Source organism: Micromys minutus (assembly GCF_963924665.1).
Source record: "Micromys minutus genome assembly, chromosome: 13".
NCBI classification, from domain to species: domain Eukaryota; kingdom Metazoa; phylum Chordata; class Mammalia; order Rodentia; family Muridae; genus Micromys; species Micromys minutus.
In genome coordinates this window covers 4,973,295-4,999,898 of record NC_137982.1, presented here as the reverse complement: position 1 = coordinate 4,999,898, position 26,604 = coordinate 4,973,295, and the positions used below count along the sequence as shown (strand labels likewise).

Sequence of the window (26,604 nt, the reverse complement as noted above, 5' to 3'; positions counted from 1 at the left end):
CTTTAATATTTACCACAACAGCTAGGTCACAAAGTCACTCTAGTTTTAGCTTTCTATAAACCCCCGTGGCGTCTGTTCCCACTTCCACCAACGGTGACTAAGGCTGCTCTTTCCCACGCCCTCGCCAACACTGCCCATGTGTTTCCTTGAGGACAGTCACTGGGCAGAGTGAGACTGGCCACTTGGATTCATGCTTCCTCATCTCAAGCTAACATAGTTCGAGTGGCTTTATTTGTTTATCTTTCTGCTGGACAGGGTTTCTCTATGTAGCCCTGGCTGTCCTGGAGACCTGGCTGGCTTCGAACTCAGAGACCTGCCTGCCTCTGCATCGTGAGTGCTGGGATAAGAGCACACACCACCACTGCTCAGCTCTGTGATCAGTTGCGAGGGGTTGTGAGCCACCTGGTGTAGATGCTGGAACTGAGCCTATGAACTTTGAAAGAGCAGCAGAGTTCTAGAGCCATCTTTCCAGCCTCATTGAATGAATTTTTTCCCCGACAAACAGGCTGTTAGGGAGCCCAGGGTGGCCAATAAAGCCCTATTTAGCTGAGGATGACCTGGAACTTCTGATCCTCCTGCCTCTAGTTCCCAGTACTGGGAGAACACGTGTGTTCCACCATACCCAGTTTTTACACCACTCTGGGGATTGAACCTGACACCTGATGCCTCTTAGATAAGCACTGTATCCACTGAGCAACGCCACCAGCCCTGATTTAACACTTCAAAAATGAAACCCAAGTCAGCAAAACAAAAAGCAAGTTTTAAATCCAAATGTTCTAACATCACCAGAATAACCTGCTACGCACACGCTGAAGAACGGCACCTTTGTTTTCTGTAATTAAGCCACTGTTTCCATAGAGCAGAAATCTGTTGGTGCCTCAGAAACCCTGCAGTTCATAACACCCCCATAGTCTCAGATCTGAGCCACGGATGTTTTAGGAAGTGTTCTTCGGCACTGTATGGCATAACGGTGTACACAAAGCAAGGTGCACATGTGTGTTCAGAACCAAACTTGTGTGAGTTCATACCTTGCAGCATGGGCGAGCGCTGTCAGAGGCATGTTGGGTTCATAATGTGTTTCATTACAGATTCATGTTTTGTTATGTGTTCAAAAGCCTTTTACTGTTGCCCCATTTTTCATAAGCCACACAGTCATGTGACCCCGGCTGGGGTGGCAGTATGTCAATGCCCAGAGTCCACAGAGGACATAAGGATATGCAATGAAGCACATTGGGGACCTCGGTGTGTCTGTCATCCTTGGCTTCTGGATAGTTCCTTAGATCTACTTGAGGGTCTGTGGGTGCGGAGAGGTCAGGTGCTGGCCTGGATGAAGGTGAGGGTGACTGCTCTTCTCCCAGCCTCAGAAGAAGGTGGACCAACTGAATCTGTGCGGTTTGGAGCAGCCAAGCTCGTAGTAATTTATGACTGAGTCTGTCAGACCTAACACCCACTGCTGTGAGACATGCGTGGACCTCACCAAAGGCAGATGACTTACAAAATCAATCTATCTTGGATATGGGAGCTTCTCAGAAATGGAAGGAAAGTGATAAAAGTTAGTAATAATAATAAAAAGAAGACAACAGATACACTTAAGACAAAAAAAAAAATCGCTCCTAAAAACCTAAGGGCATTTTAGATGAAACTTTATGGAGATGCTCAGAGTACTTTAAAGAGGACAGGCTCCATGGAAGGAAGAAGTTAAGGATGGTGAAGTTTTCAAAAAGATGAGAAGCCGACACAGTTCAGAGAGAAGCCTCACTGGAAACCCAGAGACTTTTAGAACCAAGGACATGAGAGGGAGCAAACCCAGCAGGGGGAGAAAAGGAGAAAAGGAATAGAGAAGAAAAGGACAGAGGCAGGAAGCAGCAAAGTCCAGCCTGGGAAGCCAAGCCAGGCAACCGGTGGTCGGCAGCACGGTCAGGGAAACTAAGCTAAGGGCCAGGGAGGCACCACTGCACCAGCGTGGGATGCATTCCTAGCACCTCTGGACTGAGGGGGAAGCTGCTGATGGAGCAAGAAGGGAGCAAAAGGGAAGGAGAGAGAGAGAAGGTGGAAGAGCAGGAGAGAGGAAGAGGGGCCAGGAAGGTGGAAGATGGGAGGGAGAGAGGGCAAGGGGAAGGAAGGAAGGGCGCCATAACATCCTCAGGGCCTTAGCCCCATGTGGTAGAAATGAATCAGGATGTTGCTGAATGTGCAGGCTGTGTTCATGACAGAACTCTGCTAGGTGGTGTTTTCAGGAAGGACACACAGAGACGTGCTTAAGGACGCAGAGCTGGTTGTTTACATGCTCTACCGAAAATGACTCCATATAATCCATTCAGACGAAAGACGGGTCAGAATTAATAAACAGGGGGGGGGGTGGCTAAACTGGGTAAACAGCTGGTGGCCATGCTGAATCTGACTCCACAGAGAAGGATGTTGGGAGGTGAAAAGTGGGAATTGGAAATTGTCATAGAGCTAGAAAGTAAATCTGAGCCAAAGATCAAGACAACAGTCTGTATAACAAATGGGCACACAGGTATCCCAGGATGCACTGGTCTCTGACTCAAAGTGCAGGACAGGGAAAGGGCCAGGGACCATTTTTGGAAGAGGAAGGGTATCAGGTATCAGGAGTAGAGGGTGGAGGGGGCTGTTGTCCATGAATGGAGGAGGGAGGGATGAAGGGAGAGGGAAAGGTGTGTTCAGGATGCAACTCCAATTCAGAAGAAAAACAGACTTCCCTTAGTGCTGGCAAAGAAAGGCTCCAGACAGCCACAAGAGCTAAAGCTAAGCCAGTCCACATAGGACCACAATGGGAGTCACCCAGAGAAAAAGGGACAGATCCCTCTGTGGACTCTGTGAGCTTCCCTGAGGGCTGACCCTTGTGTAACAACCAACAGGTGCAAAGAAAACTGGCCGGTGGGAAATCGAGGCCATTGGGAAGCAGGAGCTGCACACCTGCCCAGAGGTGATGGGGACACTGGTCTCTCTGCCCTGGCTCTGTGTCTGTCTCCTTTGCTATGAATGGCCAGTCTGCGGCTTGGCTCTGTGTTTTAGTCACGAGGAGCGTCGATCTGCCGCAACCGTCTCATCTCCTTCAAGGCACAAGAGGCCGAGACACTAGTAACTAAAGCAGTTTGCTGTCAGCTTTTACGGTGTTCTGTCCCAGGTCCTACAGGTCTCCAGCCGCTGTCCTAAAGCTCCAGTTACCCTTGGACTGCAGAAACAGCAAAGCTTCAAGGGGCTGACCAGGCCCCACAAGGACAACTGTCTGCAAGAGGCTGCACCCAGGGCAGATCATCCCAAGGAATCAGGTTGAGTTTACTGACCACACTGTGGGACCTGAGCTGACACAGCGACAGGCAGGTGCATACCTCTGCCAAGGCCGCTTAACTCCTGTGCTCCTGGTCCTCCTCCATTAAAACCTCAGAGCTCCTGTCAGCATCCCGAGGTGGACGGGAGGTGACTGGACCTCCCAGCTCTACTGTTATTTTGCTTCCTTTCTCTGTCCTGCACCATTATGCCTGTGTTTTACTGGACACGGGAGAAAAGCTGGACAGGTTACTGCTCGTCAATGTGACACAAGCTACAGTCACTTGAAAGAAGGGAACCTCGACTGAGGAAATGTCTCCCTCTGATTTATTGGTGACTGTGTCTATGTGACATTTGCTCGATTGTTGAGTGATGTGGGTGGCGCATCCCCTGAGCAGGTCGTCCTGGGTTCTCTAAGAAAGCAGGCTGAGTAAGCCAGTAAGCAGCCCTCCTCCACAGCCTTGCTTAAGTTCCTGCCTTTACTCCCCTCAATCACAGATGATCTACTACGATCAGGACGTGTAAGCAAAACACTCTCCTCCCTAAATCCTGTTGGGTTCTGAGTTTATCACAGTGAAGAAACCAGAGGACAGGGGTTGAGCCTCAACTACTGGGGCTTCTGCCTTAAAGCACTGGGCATAATAATTAGCTCAGAGGAAAACAAAAGTAAGGAAAGAAAGGAAAAACGAACAAAGAGCTAAGTGCTCTGGTTAAGTCAGCTCTCTTTCCCGATTAACTATTTGTAACTCTTTGACCAGAACACAGCACGCTGGTTCCACACAGCTATAAGACTGGTGGGCTAGGGATGTTGCACACCTGCTAGCATGCTTGCCTAGCATGTATAAAGCCCTGGTTCTATCCCCAGAGGCACACAAGCCAGGGTTTTATACTGTTGCTACCCTAACAACCCTGACTGCTAACCCTGCTTTTTCCTTAATTTGATTTTTAAATGTGGTGTGTCTGTGTGTGTATCTGTGTGTCTGTATGTCTGTGTGTGTCTGTGTGTGTATGTGTCTGTGTCTGTGTGTCTGTGTGTGTGTGTCTGTGTGTGTGTCTGTGTGTGTGTCTGTGTGTATGTCTGTGTGTGTCTGTGTGTGTGTGTCTGTGTCTGTGTGTATGTGTGTCTGTGTGTATGTCTGTGTGTGTCTGTGTGTGTGTCTGTGTGTGTCTGTGTGTGTGTCTGTCTGTCTGTGTCTGTGTGTGTGTCTGTGTGTGTGTCTGTGTGTGTCTGTGTGTGTGTCTGTGTCTGTGTGTGTGTCTGTGTGTGTGTGTCTCTCTGTGTATGTGTGTGTGTGTGTGTCTGTGTGTGTGTGTCTGTGTGTGTCTGTGTGTGTGTCTGTGTGTCTGTCTGTCTGTGTCTGTGTGTGTGTCTGTGTGTCTGTGTGTGTGTCTGTGTGTGTCTGTGTGTGTGTCTGTGTCTGTGTGTGTCTGTGTGTGTGTCTGTGTCTGTGTGTGTGTCTGTGTGTGTGTGTCTCTCTGTGTATGTGTGTGTGTGTGTGTCTGTGTGTGTGTGTCTGTGTGTGTGTCTGTGTATGTGTGTGTGTGTGTGTGTGTGTGTGTGTGTGTGTGTGTAGTCCTATCTAAAGCATAGCTGGCAATGTTTTCTGCTTTGTCTGTCGTTGTTTGTTAGCGTTGCTATGCAGAAACTTTGTTTGTTTGTTTGTTTGTTTGTTTGTTTGTGACATGGTCTCACTACATTGCCTTAGTTGGCCCAGAACTCACTATGTAGACCAGGCTAGCTTCAAACTCACAGATGTGTCACTGTTTCTGCTTCCTGTGTGCAAGGAATAAAGATGTATACCACCATGCCCAGCCTGTGTAGAAGATTTTAATTCCGTGTAGGAAGGAAGGAATGCTTACTCACTGCTGGAGAGACTGTAATGTAGTGAAGCCATTTTGGAAACCAATACAGAGGTCTCTCAAAAAAATCATAAATACATCTTCCATGTGACCCAGTTACACCGGTACTAGGCAAATACCCAAAGCACTCGTTTTCTGACCATGGAGATGCGTGGTCATCCTTGTCTATCTTGCTGTCTGCACAATGGCAATGAGACCAGATGGATGTCCACCGGCTGACAAGTGTGCAATAAGAAGGCAGACACAGACACAGCCGATCAGAGGAAACGAGATTATGAAATTCTCAGGAAAGCGGATGAACTCGTGAGTGAGTGGCGCAGACTCAGAGGGATAAAAGGCACGTTCTCGCCCAGATCTGGGGTCCATGCTCACGAGTGCGTGCCTATGTGGATTGGGAGCGCACATGACAGGGCAGTGAGTGACAGGACAGTGAGGAGGGGGCTGTGGAGGCAAGGCCAAATGAGGCAGGGGGTAGGAGAGGCAGGAGGCCTTCTACAGGAGTCTTGGAAGCAGCTCTGTGTGATGGGGGCCTCCCCCCTGCGGCAGTCCTTGATGAAGAAGACAGTCCTTGGTTGTCCAAACAGTTTATTCATGGCAGATGACGATACAATTTTCTCAGGGTGGACTAGAGACTGAATACCCTTTGCAGGGAGGGATGTCCAGGAAGGGAAGCTCGTCGGCTAAACCTCAGGCGGCCCATCTCAATCCCTCATGAGCATGGAGAACTCTGGGCTCTCCCCTACATGACCAGTTGTCATGGTCCTCTTAGTGGGGTGCCTCGGTCACATGCTTCTTAACAGAAACCTGGTCAGGACCTTATTAAAATGCCTGTCATTCTGAATTATGAGATTTACCAATTTGTTGGTTTTTTTAATCTGTTCAACCAATACCAGTTCTTCTGCTGGCCCACAGGGGGCAACACCAAGACAGAAAAGGAAGCGAGGCAAAGGTTCATCACCTCCACCTGATATCTCTACAGCAACAAGAACAGACAACATCACATCTAGAGATGGGCTCAGAATTCAAAGTGTGTGCCCCAGGAGAGCACTGGCCCTGTCTCTAGCAGGCTGGGGTCCTGCGGAGCAGTTGATAAGCCAAGGCAATTCCCATGGCAGCCATCCCTCTGTCCACAGAAAACAAATCCATGCCCCCTGGCAATATAAAGAGAGGGCCATGCGCTGCGTGGTGTTGAGAATGTCACATAACTACGGTACACCACACATACCACACACACACATATACACACACACACACACACACATACACATACACACACATACCACACACACACACACACACATACACACACACCACACACACACACACATACACACACACACACACCACACACACACACATACACACACACCACACACACACACACACACACACACACGCACGCACGCACGCACGCACTCGAGTGTGCACGCTCAATGGTGTGATAGTGGTAGAAAACAGACATGGGATCAGAAAGCACCAAGGTAGACCTAAGAAAGTCAAGCATTAGATCTCAAGCCCTGAACAAAAGTCTGAGGTGCCTATTTACATATCAAAGTGGACCTGGACGCCAGGTTCTCCCAGCATCCTTCAGTCCCTACCTGTTACTAGTATGGCTGGCAAACCCCACCCCCTTACTCTAAACTTCTCTAGCTCAGGATCTGGGCTTCCCTTCCCCCAACTGCCCTGCCATATATCCAACAACTTTTGTTACCTGGGCTTTTGGTCTACTCTCTTCTGGGTCTCCTGGCTGCCCTCTGTCCCCTCTGTCCCCTCCCCCTTCCCCTCTCCTCACACCACCTGGCTCAGGGTCATGACCACTCTGGACTCTCCCAGGTGTCTGCCTCTGACTGTGTTTCCTCTTCCATCCACAACAAACATTTTCCACCACTGTACCAGGGAACAGTCTTGTCTTCCCTTTATATTCATCTATTTATTTCCTCTGTTGTTGAACAGTTAGCAAAGATGTAAGCAGTTAGGTGTAAATCTCTAAACCAGCTGCTGTTAATCTGAGTAGACCTTTATAACCTTAAATTTTTATCATTGGATAAGAATCCATCCCCATCCAAAGTATTCTGGAGATTAGCTGTTGCTTCCTTAGTCTAAAAAGAGACCAATGGTAACCTCAGGGACTGGGAAGTTTTACAGTTGTTCCTTAATGCCCCATATTAAGATGGTGAAGTCACATGGCATAAACCCTTTAACCTCAGGAAAAATGGCTGCCAGACACAAGGTTGTTTCCATCTTGATGAGGTCATCAGACCGGATGGAGGCAAGTTACATGGTTGCTGTTTAAAACTTACTTTCCTAGTAGATCTATTTCTTAAACAAGAATTGAATCCAAGTCACTTATACAGTATATACTAAACCAGAGTTGAATCCCATATGTAGTATGTTTGTAGCTGTTTGGATTCAGACCCTGGGAAAAGAGATTGAGGTGCGTATTTTGCATAACAAAGTAGACCTGGCCTCCAGATTCGCCCAGCATCCCTCAGTCCCTACCCGGCAGCCCTGCGCCCAACCCCAACTTTCCAGCCTAGGAGCTGGGCTGCCCTTCCCCCAAGAGGTTCTTTCCTATATAATCCTTTTTGTCTCTTCCCTCCCTCCCTCCTTCCATCCCTACCCCTCCCCCTTCCTTCTCCTCCTCTTCCTCCTCCCCACCCCCTTTCCATGGTGACTTCCCTGGGTTTGGTCCTTGGCCATTTCAGCAGTGAAGAAATAATTTATCAGTAGCAATCTGAAATTACCTATGTATAGATTTTAAGTATAAGCCTTTCATTTTAAGTTTTAAGCCAAGTTTTGTTAGATTTTACTGATTCTTTAACCACACTAGATGAACTCACAAAGGCCAGGGTCATGCATGTGGATGGAGCCAGGGCACACATTAAATAAAATTCAAATATTCAACCCGGAAACAAGGGGGCAAATCAATCAGGATCTGAACCTTAGCCTGTCAGTGTTCACAGGGCAAAGGGAGTGGAAAGAACGAGATGGGACGGTCCAGCCTGCTACAGCGCTCTAGAAACAATGCACCATCTCCAGAGCCTCCACGGAAGCTCACCTGTTGGGATTGTAGCCCATAGAGTTCAGCATCCGGGCCTGGTCCAGGTCTCTTGGGAAGCCGTGCAGAACCCATCCTTTCTGGACGCAATCCTGTTGCTCCAGACGATTAGTCAGAATCTTGGTGATGATACTGTCTGGAACTGCAGAGGAAGACAGATAAGAGCATCCTGTCGTTTTCTAACCTTCCTGGGCCACACACCGGGCTAGCTTTAGGCAGAGCCCTCTGGGAACCACCTGGAACCTCTGTGGTCCAGCAACAAGAGTTCACCTTTCAGACCTTAACAAGACCCCATCCATGGATCCATCTTGGTCTGTTGTGGCAGTTAAAACAAGATCCCAGGGACTGAGAAACATTAGCAGAGTGGAGAATTTGGCTGTTCGTTCTGGAGACTAACTTGCAAAGCTTAGGGCAGACTGCTGTCTACGGAGGGCACTTTCTGCTGGTTCTTGAATAATGGACACTCTGGGGGATGTTGGTTGAGGTATTTTTAGCACAAGCTTAAGTCTGAGGATCAAGACTAAGAGAGATGTTTAGAAGAAAGACCACTGAGAGTATGCCTTTGGGCTTCTCAGAGAATCTGAAGTCAGGACAAACAGACAAGTTTGGTGGGTGTGGCCTTCTGGGTGGAGTGTTACTGGGGATCATCTCTTATTTATTATTTCTCTATAATTCATTTTGTGTGTATGGGTGTTTTGTCTGCGATGCCTTTGGTGCACCACATGCATGCCTGCTTCCCTCAGAGCCAGAAGAGGCTGTCCAGAACTGCAGATGGTTGTGAGCCAAGTGTGGGTGCTGGGAACCAAAGCTGGATCCCGTGCAAGAGCAGCCAGTGCCCTCCGCAGCTGACATCTTTCCAGCCCTGGGTCTCTTATTCAAGGGACGAAAGTGGAGGTCAGAGCAGAACTATATGGAGCCATAGCTCTCCTTATACCTTTGTGCAGGTCCTGGGGGTTGAATTTATTAGCTACTGGTCCCCAGCAGAAGGGCTCAAGTCCTATGATGCAATCATCCCTTCAGGTCTCATCTCCTCCCACCCCCACTGTAGTCAGCATAGACATTTGGAGCAGGGGACACAGGGTTGGGACCACCGAAAATGATTCTCGTGGAAGCACTCCAGGCCCGGTGTTTAAATTTCCACCCAAGCATCGAGGTTCCATCCCATTGGCCTCAGTGGATTAGAATTCACCAGCCTCCCCTCTGAGCTCACGAAGAGCCTCCCCTTCTCTGGGCGAACCTAATCTCTCTCCAGAATCACCGCTGTGCTTAAACCTGGAGACTGAAACAAGTCCCCAGCACAGGGAGATATGAGAAGCCTGTTTACATTGCTGCAAGTGACATTTTCCTGAAACTCATACCTCTCTTCCTAGACTCATTAAATGTTCCATGTTGCTAATGTTCTGCGTCCTGGCAATTTGCACGGCATTGCCTGCGCTTTGCACTCGTTTCCCAGAAATACTCGGTAAATATTACTGCTGTTTGCCATGGATGTGGGCCCCAAGCGGGGGGATGCTTGGATGTTTCTCTAGGAGCTCCTGCAAGGTTCCCCTCTCACCAAACATCTGTGGGTCCAGCAAGTGGCCCTAGAGCATATTCTGAAGCCCTGCGAGGCCCCACAGGATGACAGTGAGTGACACTTTGATGCACACGATCATTTGCTGGGTGCTGCCCTGTCTCAAAACACCCTCAAACTGTACTCCAAGGGGTGTGCATCTCCTTCCACTCGGGGCTTTCCAGCCAGTACAGTGGCTCACACCTTTATTCCCTGCACTTGGGAGGCAGAGGCAGGTGGATCTCTGAGAGTTCGAGCCCGTCATATGTAGGGAGACCCTGTCTCAAACCAACACACAGAAGCCCTTGGCTGTCCATTCAGGGCAGTTAACAGGGCCGCAGCTTGTCCTGCAGTGATCTCTCTCAAGGTTTGACAGGGCTTGACAGAAATCCACTTAAAGGATAAAGGTTTGGGGTTTGTTTGTTTAACTGGTTGGTTGGTTTGGCTTGGCTTGTGTTTTTAGTTTACAATTCCAGGGGGCAGTCAGTCCGTTAGACCAGGGGAGTCAAGGCAGGAACCTGAAGTAGCCGGTCACAGCACACCCACCATCAAGGGGTCTCAGAGTGTACACATTCATGTGAGTGCAAGGATGTCACCACGAATGGGGGCCTGGCTTTCTACTTTGAGACAGGATTTTTTCTTCACTGTTTGTACTGTTTGCATGGGCTCGGAACACTGGAGACCGTCCCCAAAGAATTCCTGCCATCCCTCCGTTCCTTCTGGAGTCAGGATCTCACTATGTCACTAAGAAACATCCACAAGCTTCTTGTCTTCCTGCCTTCACCTCCTAAACGCCAGGCTGACATCATCACGCCTGGTTTACATGGCGCTGGGGATGGATCCATGGCCTCATGTCCGCTTCATGTATGCTAGGCAAACACGACACATGGAATAAGCCATGTCCCTAGCCCCATGTGCTATTTCTTTACAAGAGGAAGCTTCTGTCTGCAGGAGCTTGCTCTGGCCACTGTGACTTGTCCCATGGGACAGACTATCCCAGAAGGCTATCCTTAGGTCCATCAGGTGGCTCCCGCACAAGGAGGAACTCCACGGGTGGGTGCTATTTTACCAGCCTGGAGAGGTCTGCCAGGAGGCTGGCACGCTGGGGGTTTGCCCAGACTTACCCATCTTGGGTTATCCTAGCAAAGTCTAGCATCCCTGTACAACAAGGAACATCGGTAAATCCAGAGTCTCCAAGGGGCTACGGAGCCAAGGCATGCGGCCATCCTTTCCCATGCTTCATCCTTAGTGTAGCTCATGAGGGTCTCCTCTGGGGCACAGGCTGTGCTGTCTCATGTGGACTGAGGGGAAGGGAGCCAGAAAGACTGCTGGCAGAGGACAAGAGGCAGACCTTTCAGGACATTGCCTCTGGGCCACTGCCCCACCCCCAGACAGCCAGCAGAGGGGTACAGCCTGGGTGTGGAGGGGAGAACCTTGAACCCCTAAATGTGGCCCAGGAGTCTGTAGAAGACCTGTAGGTACCTCTGTGTGTCTCTGCTTCACAACTGTCTTGTTACCTGCAGGCTACTGGCAGGCTGGCCCAAGCCCGCATGTTCTGACCAGTTGGTTCAGCAGCCACAGGCTCTCTGGACCAGACTCCACCAAGTTGCTCTGCTGCAAGTTTAAAATCCCCCTGATACCAGGCACATTTATCCTTTATCCTCTGCTCCCAGAGATTTTTCTCTGTCTAAAGTCGTTCACCATTAAGTTAGATGCCTCAGGCTTGATTTCCAGGCTTGACAGTTAACATATTACCTTTCACAGCAGCCACTGCCAAGGGCTAGTTCCCCAGAACGTCCTGTCAGCCGAGGTTAGTGGAATGCGAGACATGAGTGGTCTGTTACTCCAGGGCGGTGTTGGTTACTTGGGGTTTATTTGTTAGTTATTTCTTCTTCTTTTCTTAAGGTTATTAAACTCCCAGTTCACTGATTTGGGGGCTGGGTGTACTTGACATGGGGCTACTGGGTGCTCCCAGGCCCAGAAGAGCAGCTACCAAGACCCAGGAACCCTGGTCAGCCTCTGGTCTTTTGTTAGGGCTTGTGGTTAAACTCTACCCACATCCAGCTTCCTGAAAGCATCAATTTCAGGCTCCAGATAGGACAATGTACCATCCTGAAGTGACCATGTGTGGGATGGACCAGGACAGGGTTGGTCCCTCTCTGGCTATGGCTCCGACATGTCATCTTCAGCCTATTCAAGAGGAGGTGCAAGCCACTGACACTATCCAGGGTGTTAGACCGCAGTGCCCCCTGCAGCCCATCCTACCAGAAAGCCACCAAGGTTTCTGACTCTCTTGATCCTTCTGGGCCTCCAAAAGAGCTTTAGCAGACTTACTTCAAAGGTCTAGTCACACTTTCCTTCCACACTCCCTTACAACCCTCTCTCCACCTATATCCAGGTACCTGTCCCTCCACACGTCCCCCCGCCCCCGCACCGGCTCCTGTGCTCCACATGCCCCCAGTAGTTTCAAGCTGCTCCTGTAATTTTTCCCTCCCTATCTTTTCTTGGAACCCCGTAGATGCCAGTGTCCAGGTTCCAGAAAGCCATTCCTCCTGTACTCTACTCCCTGGGTCTCCACTCTGTCCCTCCTAAGTCACCAAGACACCCCCACCCCCTGTAGTCAGATGGGGAGAGACAACAACAACAGCTGCACCAAGGAGAGGAGAGGGCTGGTTTTGGTTTGACTTTCATTCCAATACCCAAATGCTGCAGAGAAGGTAAGTGCTAGATGTCTGGGTCTTGGGAATCTCTAAATCTTACGTAAACGAAAGAAAAGCAACCATTTCCAGGAGCCACTTTCCTGATGGTGCTGCCTCTGGCACTGATGACCTGCGAATCCTCCCCACAATGTCACTGGAATCAAGATTGGCATGTGAGCCCGAAGGTATCTGTGGTGGGCCTGAAATACCGACTTGGGGCCCAGTGTTTCTGGTAAAGATGCTGTTTGTTTATTATGCACTGCCACCTACTGGCCAATTATGGGTACTGCACCTGGGTGAGCCTACAACGCCGTGGTTTCCTAAACTGCAAGGGAGGTTACTCAGGAGAGACCTGGGTTGTTCCACCTGCGGCTCCCTGCGGTTGCGCAGAGACAAAACCTTTAGGTCTCTGTGGTTCTTTAGTAAACTGAACTCACATTCCCCAGACCAGCCTGTCTTGCCAGGCCTTGGACCCCAGGTGCAAGATCAAACTAATGTTTTGTACGGTTTTTTTTAGATTCTAAAGCCTTTTTCTTTTGGGAAAAAAAATATTAGTGCAAACCAATTTCACAAAACTGTGGGTTTTAATATGCCTTCATCATTGCACAGTGGTTTATCCACACCCATCTGTTTACCTTCTTCTGCCCCCCCCCCAAACAGTCTGACTGATTCTACTTTCACAAAGGAATCTAGAGTCAACATATGAGAGAGGAGGAGCCTATATTTACCTTTCCGGGTCTGGCTTATCTACCACAAAAATTGTCAGCTCTCTGTTTTCCAGAAAATGGTACATTTTCTTCTGCCAGAGGCCTCCACCCCCACATCCATGTTCCCTAACAATGAACCAATCTGCTTGGAAGACAACGGCTCCAGGGGACTCCAGTGCGTTCCTGTCCAGAAAAGTGTGTTAGGCTTGAGCTCTGTGGATGCTGGAGTCTACTTTGGTTCTCAGTCCTCAAAGCCTGACCACTCACCTTTACCACTCCTCTGTGATGCCTGCTTATATGGCACAGCACGGTGGTGCTGACACACCCATAGCTGGGGGCATCTCAGTTTGTCTCTGTCTTCTATAACTTCCTATATCACAACATCAGACTTGTGAACATGCACTACAACTCAGTGGCTAGTCTCACCCCATTTTCCCACCCCATCTGTCTCTGTCTCTATTTTAAAGATTTATTTATTTTATGCATATGATCACTGTACATTATCACTGTCTTCAGACACACACCAGAAGAGGGCTTCGAATCCCTTTATAGACGGTTGTGAGCTACCATGTGGTTGCAGGGAATTGAACTCAGAACCTCTGGAAGAGTAGTCAGTGCTCTTAACCGCTGAACCATCCCTCCAGCCCCCACTTTACATTTCTAATGGGCCCTGAGATGATCTGAGGATCTGAGATCAGGTTGACCAGTGTGAGTGTGTGTGTGTGTGAGTGTGTGTGAGTGTGTGTGTGAGAATGTGTGTGAGTGTGTGTGTGAGTGTGTGTGAGTGTATGTGAGTGTGTGAGTGTGTGTGTGTGAGTGTGTGTGTGTGAGTGTGTGTGAGTGTGTGTGTGAGAATGTGTAAGTGTGTGTGTGTGAGAATATGTGTGAGTGTGTGTGTGTAAGTGTGTGTGTATGTATGTGTGAGTGTGTGCGTGTGTGTGTGTGTGTGTGTGTGTGTGTGTGTATGTGTGAATGAGCTGATTGAAAGTGTGATATGCCAACTGGGAAAGACCAGAGTTGGAGAACTCAATCCCTTCTACCACAAGCATGCAGCTCCGAAGCAGCTTATTCCTCTTTTATTCCACAGGCGTCTCGGGTGTCATTACCCTGGTGATGAAGACAGACAGCTCTGGTGAGGGAGCAGAAACCCATGTGGTGAGCCCTATGGTCTGGAAAGAGAAGGGGCCGCAGTGGTATCTGTAAAAGGAAATGTGCTCCAGTTCCTTCCCTAAGCCAAGCTCTGCTGTGAACATGTATGTTCATTTTAAGCAAGTAGTCATTGACTTCATCACTGAGGGAATGGTCCTATGTGCACAGTGACAGCAGTGTCCGGGGCTGTGATCCGAAGCATAAGAGGAGGAAACCACTTGCCTGCAGCTGCAGAGATAACAGGCGGTGGCGGAGCGTGGGTACTACAGCCGGCGTGAGCACTCAGCACCCCATGTAGCTCTATGTTCTGTCAACGCCTTAGGGAAAACCCTACAGGGTGAGACCAGGAAGCCTGTGCCGTGCCCACATCTACACTGTGCCAGGGGAAGCCGACCACAGGATAAGAAGGCGGAAGGATCCTGAAGTGAGCACATGTGTGAGAAAACAGAGCCAACCACATGAGGACTACAGGGAGGGATGCCTGGCCAGTCCCGCGTGTCGCACACTTATCGCCCAAAGCACACAGCTGAAGGATCTGAGTTGGTCATGAGAGCCCCAGCAGAGACATGTGGGAGAGACCCAGCAGGAGAAGAGCCAGGCGCAAGACTCTGGAAGTCACATGTCAGCCAACCCCAAGTCAGGACAGAGCGGAGGCCAGCCCTCCATGTGGCCCTATTCCAAATCCTCATGCCAAATCAAGATGGTGATAAACTAGCCTCCGTTTTAGGCCATTGTGGGCCAGCTTATCACATGGTAACAGACCATGAAGCCACCAGAATTAAGGCTGCTCCTGGTTGCTATAGAGACCAGGTATCCAAAACAGGTGGCTGTCACATGAAAAGAACAAGATATCCAAGATTCGTCCACGAGGGGTGACCAGATGGCTTGGTGGGTAAGGTGCTTGCTTCTAAAGCATGAGGACCTAAGTTCACATCCCCAGCATCCACAGAAAAGTGGGAGTGACGGTGCACATCTGTGGCACATCTGTAAGCCCAGCTCCGTGGAGGCGCAGACATGAAGGGTCCCCGAAGCTCGCTGGCCAGCCAGTCCAGCCTAACCAATAAGGGTCAGGTTCAGTGAGAGACCCTGCCTCAAAAAAAAAAAAAAAAAATCAGCTAGAGAGTAAGGAAGACACTCAGGTTGACCTCTGTCCTCCAAAGGTGCAGGCACATAAAAACACACATGCGAGGTACGCATCACATGCACACATGCGAGGTACGCATCACATGCACACATGCGAGGTACGCATCACATGCACACATGCGAGGTACGCATCACATGCTCTGTATTCCTATCACCAGCAATCACTACAACAGCAATGACTCCTGTCACCACACACAGGGGAGTGGGCCCTGTGTACACACTATGCCTTGCATCCTGTTATAGTGTACCGTCACCTTTTTGTTCTTTCTCGTTGAGAAAGAGGTAGCAGAGGACAGAGGGCAACATCTGGGTGCCAGGGGTCAGGGGTCAGGTTCTGTCCACAGCACAGAGATTAGCTGATCTGTCCTAGTGAGCATGCTGATACTGGTGCCGGGCACTGAGGACTAGCCTACCCCACCCCACCCACCGAGAGCAGCGCACAAGCAGACACAGGTCAATGCTTAGGTGTGGGAGGTTCTTTTTACCTCCCAGTATCCCAGTCCTGCTCAACAGGCTGGGAGGAGTCAGAAGCTAAAGGTCAAGGTCAGTGTGAGAGTCAGGAGGATGAAGTCCTCCCTTCTCAGTACCAGCCCCGGGATTCCTGAGCATGGCTGTGACCTCTCGGTTCTCAGGGTCCATGCCCCTCAGCCCCAGTCTGCCCCGGTCCTCTGCACTCTGTGATTTCTGCCACCCACTGCCCTCTTGCTGCCACCATGGCACTCAGAGTGACATAGAAAGGAGTGGAGTTGCAGGTGGAATCCAACAGGACTGCACCAGGCTCCCCAGAACTGACTGGATGCTGACTTCCTTGGATGTCCTCTTGTAACCCTGAGCTGATAGGTGCAGAGGCCACAAGAGGCCATGGCGAGGAGGCGGCTTCCTCACTGCAGCTCTGGCTGAGCGGGGTCCCACTCGAGAAAGATGCAATGTTACTCCCAGAGAAAAGGGGGCTTCCAACCACCCCTGCCTTTGGGAAGACTGAGAGGGCTTGATCGAAGCACCAGCCATGCCAAAGGCTGCCCAGATGGTACACCGGGACCTCCTGCCTGGAGAAGCAGGCTGGGCTTCTAGGGAAAACCTGTCGAGGACAATTTCACAGCTGAGCGCCTCGCAGTTTCATTTCTCTCTAAGGTCTCTTTAGCCCCCCAGAGAGGAGATGCTTCCAGAAACTCTGGTCAGAGCAGAGGAGGCGGACACTTTGCACTTCTGGGGTCTCCGTGGACTGCCTAGAAACGTTTGGGTTTGTTTTGTTATTCCCCTGGATTCCTGATACACAGCAAGCAAGCTTGGAGTCCGTGCAAAAACTGGGATGGGTGCCAAGCAACAGAGATGGCCGAGCTGCCTGGCATCTTGCTCTGCTTACACTCAGGAATGGGGACTCTCCAGCTACCTCAGTTTCCCCCTCTGGACCAGTCACATAACAGAAAATTTCTTGGCTTGTGGTGTCAAGGTGACATTGCTGACACTGGATGTCATTTTAATCACATAGAAAAGACAATGTGCAGTTTGCAAGGAAAGCCTAGTAGCCACAAATGGGTGACTAGGTTTCCAAGAGGCACAAACCTGCTGACAGCAGGGCGGGGGTTTGAGCACACACGCATATACTGACCCCTTTAGACCCATCCTCATTAACAGGCCCTTGGACCCTCAAAATGCAAACAGCACTTTCATACCAGGGGCCTTTTTGGCTAGCCTGGCCACCGTGCTCTATTGGGCTGAAAGGAAGTGCATTGCCTAGTTTCCATAAGGAAGTCTTTGTAGCAGTCCCAGTGGAAAAGTCAAAAGTTTGATTTGAAAAAGGGAGCTACTTCAAACACATTGTCAGGCAGAGGTGAGGGATCCCGGTGAATGCATACATTACGTGGGGTGGGGGTGTCCATTATCCACCTTCAGGACACCCTTCAACCTCCGGCTGGGGGGGTGGTGGCTGGGGGACTTGGGTCAGACATACCTAGGGGAAGCAGCTTTAGGACAGCCATGTGAATAGAACGGCAAATTAATGTGTTTAGGACTTAGTGTTCGGACCATGTGTGTGTGCACACGAGTGTGCATGAGCACAGGGGTGGGTGGGTGTGCACACACAGAAAAATGAAAGAAAAAATATGGTTTTTTTTTTCAATAATAAAAAGGAAGTTACTCTGCGGGGCCCCTAAAGCTTGTGAAAAATTAAACTAGACGGATTCAAACTGTCCTATTTCCACTTCAAAAGCGAAGAGGCGCTGAGCTCTTCCCAACTTAGCTTCAAACGCCCAGCACCCTAGAAAATTTCTGTAGAAAAATAAAGGCTGGCTGTTCCCCCAAGCGTGTGCCGGTTACTGTACCCGCTGTCTCTCCTCCACTAATTATGCCCCTGTGAGTCTATTAATCATCTGGTAAATTATTTAGAGAGGCCTGCGCTGTCTTCAGCGAGTACAAACACAGCACATTGCCAGGCTGCTGGTAGCGGGCAGAGGTCCCCCAGGGTCTCCCCTCCGGCGGGAAGGCAGCTTGCAGCTAGCACAAGCTCCAAACAAGGTTCGGCATCCTCTTACCTCCTCAGAAGGGGGCTTTCCGTGGTCTTTCAACTCCACAGCTCTTTTCGGGGTTTTTTTTAACAAAAGTGGGGAGAGCAACCTATTGTCGACTCTTTCGTGTGCATTTAGCGGTGAGAATATTAATTCCCAGGTTTTTAACAAAATGAGGCCTTACAACTAGGCTCTGATGCAGGTTGCCTCCTGGGACCCGGGACTTGCAGAATGCTCTCAGAATAGCTGTAGCCGTCCCTGTTTGGGCTGGCATGGGCTTGCATGGCGTGCTTGAGCTAGTTTTGCTGGGTGGCTGTTCAAGTGAGGGTCTCAAATCTCTGTCAGACCTCCCACCTCTGTTTGGATTCTATGAGACCTCAAGGGACCTTACCAGGCAGACATGTTCAGGAAATAGAGGCTGTGTGGGAGAAAATGCTGCTAACTCTAGGTAATGATCTTTTTTTCCAAACAAAACACACCAGAACTGCCATATTTATTATGCCAATTAAATAACTGTGGTTTTTCCTGGAAACAGGCACAGGTCTGGGACGAGACAAGGAAGGCGGGCTTTTCCTATAGGAACCCTGCATTAACTGCTGGTTTTCGGGTAGGTGAGTCAGGAGGAGCCCACTGCAAGCCTGCCAAGAGCCAGCTAGGCAGAGCTGTGGTGGATGGCTCGCCCTTCCTGAAGAGCCAGGAGATGGGAAAGCTAGAATCCAGTGCTACAGATAGAGCCCCGCTGAAGAGCCATGTCGTACCTTGCAGCGTCCTGATGGGACCAAGTTTGCTGTGGGCAGACAGCTCGAGATAAATACAACACACATTTAAAGCCAAGGTCTAAACCCAGGGTATGCTAGGCCTCTGGCTGATTTTTGTGGGTGTTTATTTTCTTTTGAGACAGTCTCACTGTGCAGAGTCCTGCCTGGCCTGGAGCTCTCGCCTGCCTCGGCTTCCTGAGAGCTGGGATCGATGCTGTGTGCCACCATCGAGAACCCAAACAGTATCCAAGAATGAGACTGAGGACCAGACCGGAGCAGGGGAGACTGTCTGGAGAGCAACTCACGTGCAACCCGTGTGTGTTGCATGTGCTGAAGGTCAAGTCGGAAAGAGTTTGGGAGGTCAGACCTATATATTTCAAAGTCTGGGGCCCAGGATAAGCAGCTTGCTAGCCCTCTGTGACACTGTCGCCTGGAGCTGGGATCAAGAGATTGATGACAAACCAAGATGTGGCCCTGGAGTCCTTTGCTCAGAGAATGTGGAAAGTTAGGAGAGTGAATGCTACACTTACTAATCTTCCGCTGATTCGAGACGAAAGAGGTGTTGGCAGCAAGGACAGAGAGAGAACATCACCAAGTCCGCAGAGGTCACAGCTGGGACACAACAGCGTGAGGCCCAGTGGGGGACTTGGGGAAGAGGTTCCACGGAGGGCAGATGACATCTGGATCCTCCCAGCTAAGCCAGTGACAGGACGAGGGTGGCAGGGACCACAGAGCTGTGGGGCTCTGGCATGTGCATGATGAACAGAGAGATGCCAGGGCCTGTGCGTGCTACAGCAAGGAGGTCCTGTGGACAGGAAAGGTGACCAGGAGGCGGGGAACTGGAGCGCGAGTGAGCAGAGAGCTTAGGGTGTTCATAGCTTCCGGAAGAGTCTGGGCTGCCCGACCTGGGCCACGGTGTCGTCTCTCTGTCTGTTTACTTTTTTATTTTTATTTTTTTGCTATGAGTTCTCATGTAGCTCCAGGCTGGCTTCAAGCTTAAACTATAATCTAGCGGTAGTGGGCCTAGGAGCAGCGGCGCACACCTTTAGTTCCAGCACTAGGGAGGCAGAGGCAGGAGGATCTCTGAGTTCAGTGTCAGCCTGGTCTATATGTGAGTTTCAAGACAGCCAGCACTGCACAGAGAAACCACCACCAACCAAACCAAAACCAAACCCTAAATTTAAGCTACATAGCTGAGAATGGCCTTGAATTCTCAACCCTACTCAATGTGCGGAAGTGCTGTGATTACAGTCATGTGACACATTTCTTGACAATCTTTGTGTTTTTATATTCCTCTGTGCCTTAGAGTTGTGTGTTAGTTCAACTCTCTGTACCTTGTGGGTCTTGATTTTCTTTGAAAAAATTCATAATTTAGCATTTCCACATTCCTGGGACTGATGTTGGCACTCGGGGCTAAGGTACTGGAATATGACTAGGAATCTGAAGAGGGGCATCTGAGATGCCTGGATAGACTCCTGTGCACACATACACACATGCACACATATGTGTACACACATATACAGTACACACATATACATACACAGAGACACACATACATATATACACATATACACATACACAGAGACACATACATATACACATATATACACATATACACATATGCACATACACAGAGACACATACATACACACATATATACACATATATACACATACACACATATGCACATACACAGAGACACATACATACACACATATATACACATACACACATACTCACATACACAGAGACACATACATACACACATATACATACACATACACACATACACAGAGACACACAACATGCACACATATACACATACACACATACAGAGACACATATGCAGACACACACATATACAGTGCACACATACACATATACACACACAGAGATATACATACACACCCACATACACATGCATACACACATATACACATGCATACACCTATGAATACACATATACATACACAAACTTACACATGTACACACACATACACACCATAAGTGATGGAGGAGCAGCTGTGATCTCCCTCTTCTGAATTTAAAGTGTCACAGAGTGTGCCTGTCCTTCAGCATTTGAGAAGGACCTTCTGACATGGCAGTGTAAAAACCATGACAGAGCCTCTTTCAGAAGGGGCCTTGTGAATCGCCACCTTCTGCCTCTTCTCAGCAGAGGTCTCATTCTGAGAGCCCATCTCACAGGCCCACCATCAGAATGTGGACATTTTCAGTGTATTTCCTCAGGCCTAGAGGGTTATGACCTCAGACCTCAACCACATCTCTACTTTGTGGTCCCTGTTGCTCTGAGAGCTACCTTTTCATGGGATCTGCCTCACAGAAGAAATGGTTGATTCTGACTCATAGGTTAAGGTACAGCTTGAAGTTGCTGTTTTTGTGTCACCTCGACACAAGCCAGAGTCAGCTGAAAGGAGGGAGTATCGACTGAGAAATGCCTCCAAAAGACCAGTGGTAAGCATTTTCTTGATTACTGGTTGGTGCTAGAGGGCCTAGCCACTGTGAGTGGTGCTATCCATGGGCAGTCCTGGCTTCCATAAGAAACAGGCTGTGTAAGCAATGAGAAACAGCCAGTAAGCAGAACCCTCCATGGCCTCTGCATCAGCTCCCGCCTCTAGGTTCCTGCCCTGTTTGAGTTCCTGTCCTGACTTCCTTCAGTGATGGATGGCAATGTGGAAGCATAAACTGAATAAACCCTTTCCTCCCCAAGTTGCTTTGGTCATGGTATCTCATCATAGTGATAGTGACCGTGACTAAGACACAGCTGGTGACATCATAGCCACACTCAGGAAGCAGAGGGCGATGGATGCACAGTGCTGCTCAGCTCCCTTCTTCTGCTTACACAGTCTGGGATCCCAGCCAGGGAATGTTCCTGCTCACTGTAAGGTGAGCCATCCTGCATTCATTACCATAATTAAGGCAATCCCTCATAGGTGTGCCTCCAGGCTTGTCTCCTGGGTACTACCAGACCCCACATCAAGTTGACAGACAACGCTAGCAGCCACGGGATCTGAATTCAGGAGCATTCTTTCCTCAAGCGTGATCATTAACACACCTGTGGGCTGGGGTCCTCTTATATTACAGATGTCACTGTGCTCGGACAGCCTCCTCCAGGCTGTCCAATAGCAGAGACTCAGAAGTAGGTGTGGCTGAGGATGGTCAGGCAGTCCCTTGTCCCATCCCACCTTCCTGCCCCAGCTTGTGAGGAGTGCTCTCTCCAGCTTGAGCTGTGTTTGTGTCCCCTCTTCAGGCCCAGAGCTCTGACTTGGCAGCTACTCCTGAAGCCACTAATGAAGCCCTGAGTGGTGACGTTATGTAAATGCACGTTTCGATATGCCGATGAGATTGGGCTGTGAGACAAGAGGGCAGGATTTATTGCTTCTGTTGGGAAGGTATGATGCTGTTGTGTCATTAATTTGTAGGATGCGTGAATGCAGAGCGGTGTGCAGTCTAAACAAACACAGAGCAGCGAAGGGATTAAAAAAAAAAAAAAAAAAACCAGCACAAACACCAAGGAGAGAAGCCATCCAGAGGAACACACACATGTCTGTCTCATTCTCACAAGACCCAGGATTGGGATGAAAGCCGTGCCCATCAGCGGGCCCCTCAAAAGGGGCTCCTCGGCTTGTCTCCTGAGGGGAAGTGGCTCCCCACAGCTGCCAGCTACAGCATCCAACTGAGTAAGTGGAAAGCCCGGTACCCACTCCTGGTGAGAAAAGGGAGAGAACGAAAAGCAAAGGGCTGTGTTCCTCACGACCCCACAAAGAAGCAAAAAGCAGCACTTTAGGAGCCTCCTCCGTGATGGTGATACTCCAGGGCACCGAGAACAGAGGGGCTGGGCCAAGCCGCCACACTCCCCAGCAACAATGGTAGTCTGTGACCTGAAGTATACAGTAGGCATAAGGACCTTGTGGGAGAATCGGTAACAACCCTTAAGAGCATTTGAAAGCTGTCAGTCAAGGCAACCAACCAAACAGCCCAAACCTTCACTGACGGTGGGGTGGGGGTGGGGTGGGGCAGTGGCAGTGCACTGGCCTAGTGTTAGATCCTGGGTTTCATCCCCAGCACTGTAATAAATAAATAAAGATTGGGTAAAGAGAAGCACAAGCCACAGCAATTCACAAAAACGGAAAAACATGTAACAATTATCTTAGCAAATCATAGTCAACCCTGCCAGCCTCACTTATAATCAAAAGGTGATCCCGACCAAAAACAGGTTACTTGCTGGCCTAATAGATGAGCAAAGCTTATTTTTCTGGTAGTCAGAATAGCACTCCTCCAGACCCCAGTAGACATCTATGCCTTTGGGGCAACAAGCACAAGGAACTATGCTTGATGACTGTGTGAAGAACTAGCTCCCTGCCAGCACCTAGGAGATTAGACCCAAACAGAGTGACCAAGACAAGGTCACGGGGACAACTGCAGCTGCAGAGTCTAGCATCCTCAGACTCTGCTTGGCTTGGACCATGCACCTGCCCATCTCCAAACAACGCACCTAGCAACCTGTTAAGCAACCTAGGAACCCCGCCTGCAGCAGGCTGAGCTTGTGCCTGCTTTTGATGATGGAAATGAGTTACTCCCTGTCCTGGTTTGGTTTCTGCAGCTTGGGGAGGAAAGTGTTTATTTAGCTTCCAGGTTTTAGCCTATCGAAGAGGGAAGCCAGGGCAGAAATCTGGAGGCAGGAACGGAAGCAGAGGGTATTGGAGGAATGCTGCTTACTGGCTTACTCTCCGTGGGTTGTTTTCTTCTACAGCCCAGTTCCAGCTGCCTAGGGAGTCCATAGTGGACTCCCATATAAACCAACCCACAGACCTGCACATAAGCCAATCTTAGAGAAGCAACTTCTCAACTGAGGGTCTCTCTTTCCAGAGATGTCTAGGTTTGTGTCAAGTTGACGAAAACTAACATGTACACTTCCCTTAGTGGTCCCTTGAAAATACCCCATTTCTTCTCAAACATACCCTGGGCACAATCCAGTATTTACAGGTTGAGGGTTGGGCCAGATCACACTGGTTTTAGGTGTGTGTGTCTTAAGAAAAACTGTGTCCTTGAACATTTTTAGGGCAAGTACCCTAATTACCACCTTATGCCTCAGTGAGTGTGATTCAAGCCAGATGCATCATGGGAAGAAGCATGTGCAGTGAACAAAAGTTTACACAGTCAAAATATATTCATCAAAACAGAGCCCAGCCCTCCCTACGCTCCTTACCAAACTGCTCCTCTTAAACCCCTACAAAAAGAAAGCCCTGAACAATAGCCACACACGTGGCTGCTGTCTGTCTGGACAGCGTACTTTTGATCTGAACTGTTGCTTTGCTTTTAGACGAAGTTTCCTTTCTACTTCTGCACACCTGTGTGAGCCATTAGTTCAGTGCTTGGGATACGAAGTCAAGGAGAGCTGGGTGTGGCACGCACATCTTTCAGGACAGCATTCAGTAGGCAGAAGCAGGCAGATCTGTGTGAGTTCAAGCCTGCCTGGTCTACGTATTGGGTGTGCCTACACAGAGAAGCAAGAGATAGATAAAGAGGGAGAGACAGAGAGAGATAGAAAGACAGAGACAGAGAGAAGGAAAATGCTACATTTCTTTGCTTCTAAAAGGAAGGGGGGCCTAGCAGCCAAGGAACACAGGGAGCCTTTAGAATCTGGGTGTACATTCTTGCCAGAGCTGGGGCAACCCTTTAGTTCAGGATTTCTGGCTTCCATAATAAACGTGTGTTATCTTGAACTACAAGGCCCATTACATCACCAACAACAGACAAATGTGCTGGTGACGGCCATAGGCAGCTAAGAGACGGAGGAAGCAGCCACATGCTGAGGTAGGCGTGCACACCAGCACAGTTCCATATCCCAGTGACCATCCATCAGTGGACAACTGGGCATGCTGCAAAGCTTGTGTAAACGAGAAAACATACTTCATAGGATAACACAAGGGTGTGAACTTGGAAACTAGTCAAATGCTTGCTCCTTTTGTAATTTCATATTTTGGGGGATACATGAGACACAAAGGGTCAAGGGTTTGCTGTACATTCGCAGCTGCAGTTGTCCCTGTGACCTTGGCTTGGTCACTCTGTTTGGGTCTAATCTCCTAGGTGCTGGCAGGGAGCTAGTTCTTCACACAGTCATCAACAGCACAGCCCAGCCACGTGCCTTGGGCATTCTGCTTATTCATGCAGTCCACATCTGCAGAATGGGACTTGGCACTCTTAGGGCAGGGGTGGGGGACAGGACTCGCAGACACACATCAGGTGCAGTCTTGTTTGTTCCGACTGTTGTTGTTGCTGCTGCTGTTGTTGTTAGCAGTAGTAGTATTTTAAAGCAGGGTCCCACACAGTTCAGGCTAACCTTGAACTCATAATGTAACTGAGAGTGATCTTCACTTCCTGAGCGCTGGGATTTCGGGTGTGCATCCCTATGCCCAGTGTATGTGGTACTGCCTCAGGAAGCTGGCCTGAGAACTCAGAGATGCTCGTCTGGAGAGCCAGATCCAGGCATGCTTTCAGAGTGTAGACAACACGGGGGACTTGGAAAGACTATTTGATACCATTTCCCTATCAAGCCCTCCTCTGGTTCATCTTGGAAATGGTAAAACCATAGGAGCCTTCTGGCCTCCAGCAGCTGCTCTGGGTATCCCATTCTGCAAGCACACTATCAGTTGTGAAAAGTAAACCGTCTAACCAGGAAGAAATGAAATGTTCTAAACTGCCAGTGGCAAGCCACCACATCTGTGACTGACCTGCCCTGGGAGCAGGTGTGGATGCCACTTGCTCTTCCCTAAAACACAAGTCACAGCCACAGTACATCTGCACCCCTCCCCGTGCCCACAGGTGGACAGAGTGCAGGCCCCGGAGCCACTAGGCTGAGGCGGGTTAGTGCAGAGAGTGGTCCACCTACCTGTCATCCTCTTTTCTAAGAATGGCTGGATGAGCTCCCCGAAGCTTGACTTGGCTGCTATAGCTTCCTTCAGCAACTTCCCGCAGCTGACTGGGGGAGAGGGGAGAGAAGACTCTGGTTAAATTTTAAATAGAAGGAAGGGCGAGAGAAAAGACACTCCAGCTCACACTGCCCGCTGGAGTGGGAAAGGTCGCTGAAAATAAAAAAGGGATGTGGGGGGTGTCCAAGAGAAAGTAAATATCAAAAAAGGAGCCTGGAAATGAGAAGAGAGGGAGAAGGCGAATGAAAAGGAATGCATTTGCCAAAGAGCATTAAGAATGGACCACTGGGGAAGATCGTTACGAGCCTGTCGCTGACAGGGAGGCTCCTGCAGAGCCCTGGCTGTCCCTGCATCTGCCACACAAATTCGGTGCTCTCTGGGTTGCAATGGAGGAATAGCTTGCAGGTGGGGACACATTCAGAGTGTTGATGCAAGGAACCTGGGAAGCATGGTGACCACCCAGCCCTTCGTTTGTCAGGGTTCGGGGTGGGGGGCATTTCACCAAGGGCTATCCTAAACACATTAATTCATAACTAAACCTCTGCCAGAGCTGCCTGCTGGCCGCCATGCTCTCCTCTACCCTGGCTGAATGCTCACTGCAGCGGGGTCTTGTCCCAATGTGCCTCCTGCTCCGAGCCATGGCCAGCACATGGGACAGCTTGGTCAGTGACTTTTGAATGAATAAACAAACACCCCAAACCCCAGAAGCTCTCATCCCTAACCAAAGCCACAATTGTTTGTTTTAAGACAGAGTTTCTTTGTGTAGCCCAGGCTGTCCTGGAACTTGCTCTGTAGACCAGGCTGGCTTCAAATTCACAGAGATCCTCCTGCCTCTGCCCTCCAAGTCCTGGGCACTGGGAACCAAGTTCAGATCCTGTAAGTGTAAGATAAGATTCTCTTAAGCACTGTGTGTGTGTGTGTGTGTGTGTGTGT

The 26,604-nt window shown here is 49.6% G+C and overlaps 1 protein-coding gene across 1 annotated transcript in view; it reads right to left on the bottom strand.

Annotated features, from left to right (window-relative positions):
* Positions 1 to 8,205: 8,205 nt before the first annotated feature.
* The window catches only part of AK8 (adenylate kinase 8), a gene marked incomplete at both ends in the record, with an annotated part of 57,627 nt that continues 39,228 nt past the window's right edge, over positions 8,206 to 26,604 (bottom strand). Inside the window, 2 exons of the mRNA XM_080928260.1 lie at positions 8,206 to 8,351; positions 25,632 to 25,721. Of these exons, the coding sequence (XP_080784386.1) occupies positions 8,206 to 8,351; positions 25,632 to 25,721 (236 nt within the window). The remainder of the gene's footprint in view (positions 8,352 to 25,631; positions 25,722 to 26,604) is intronic.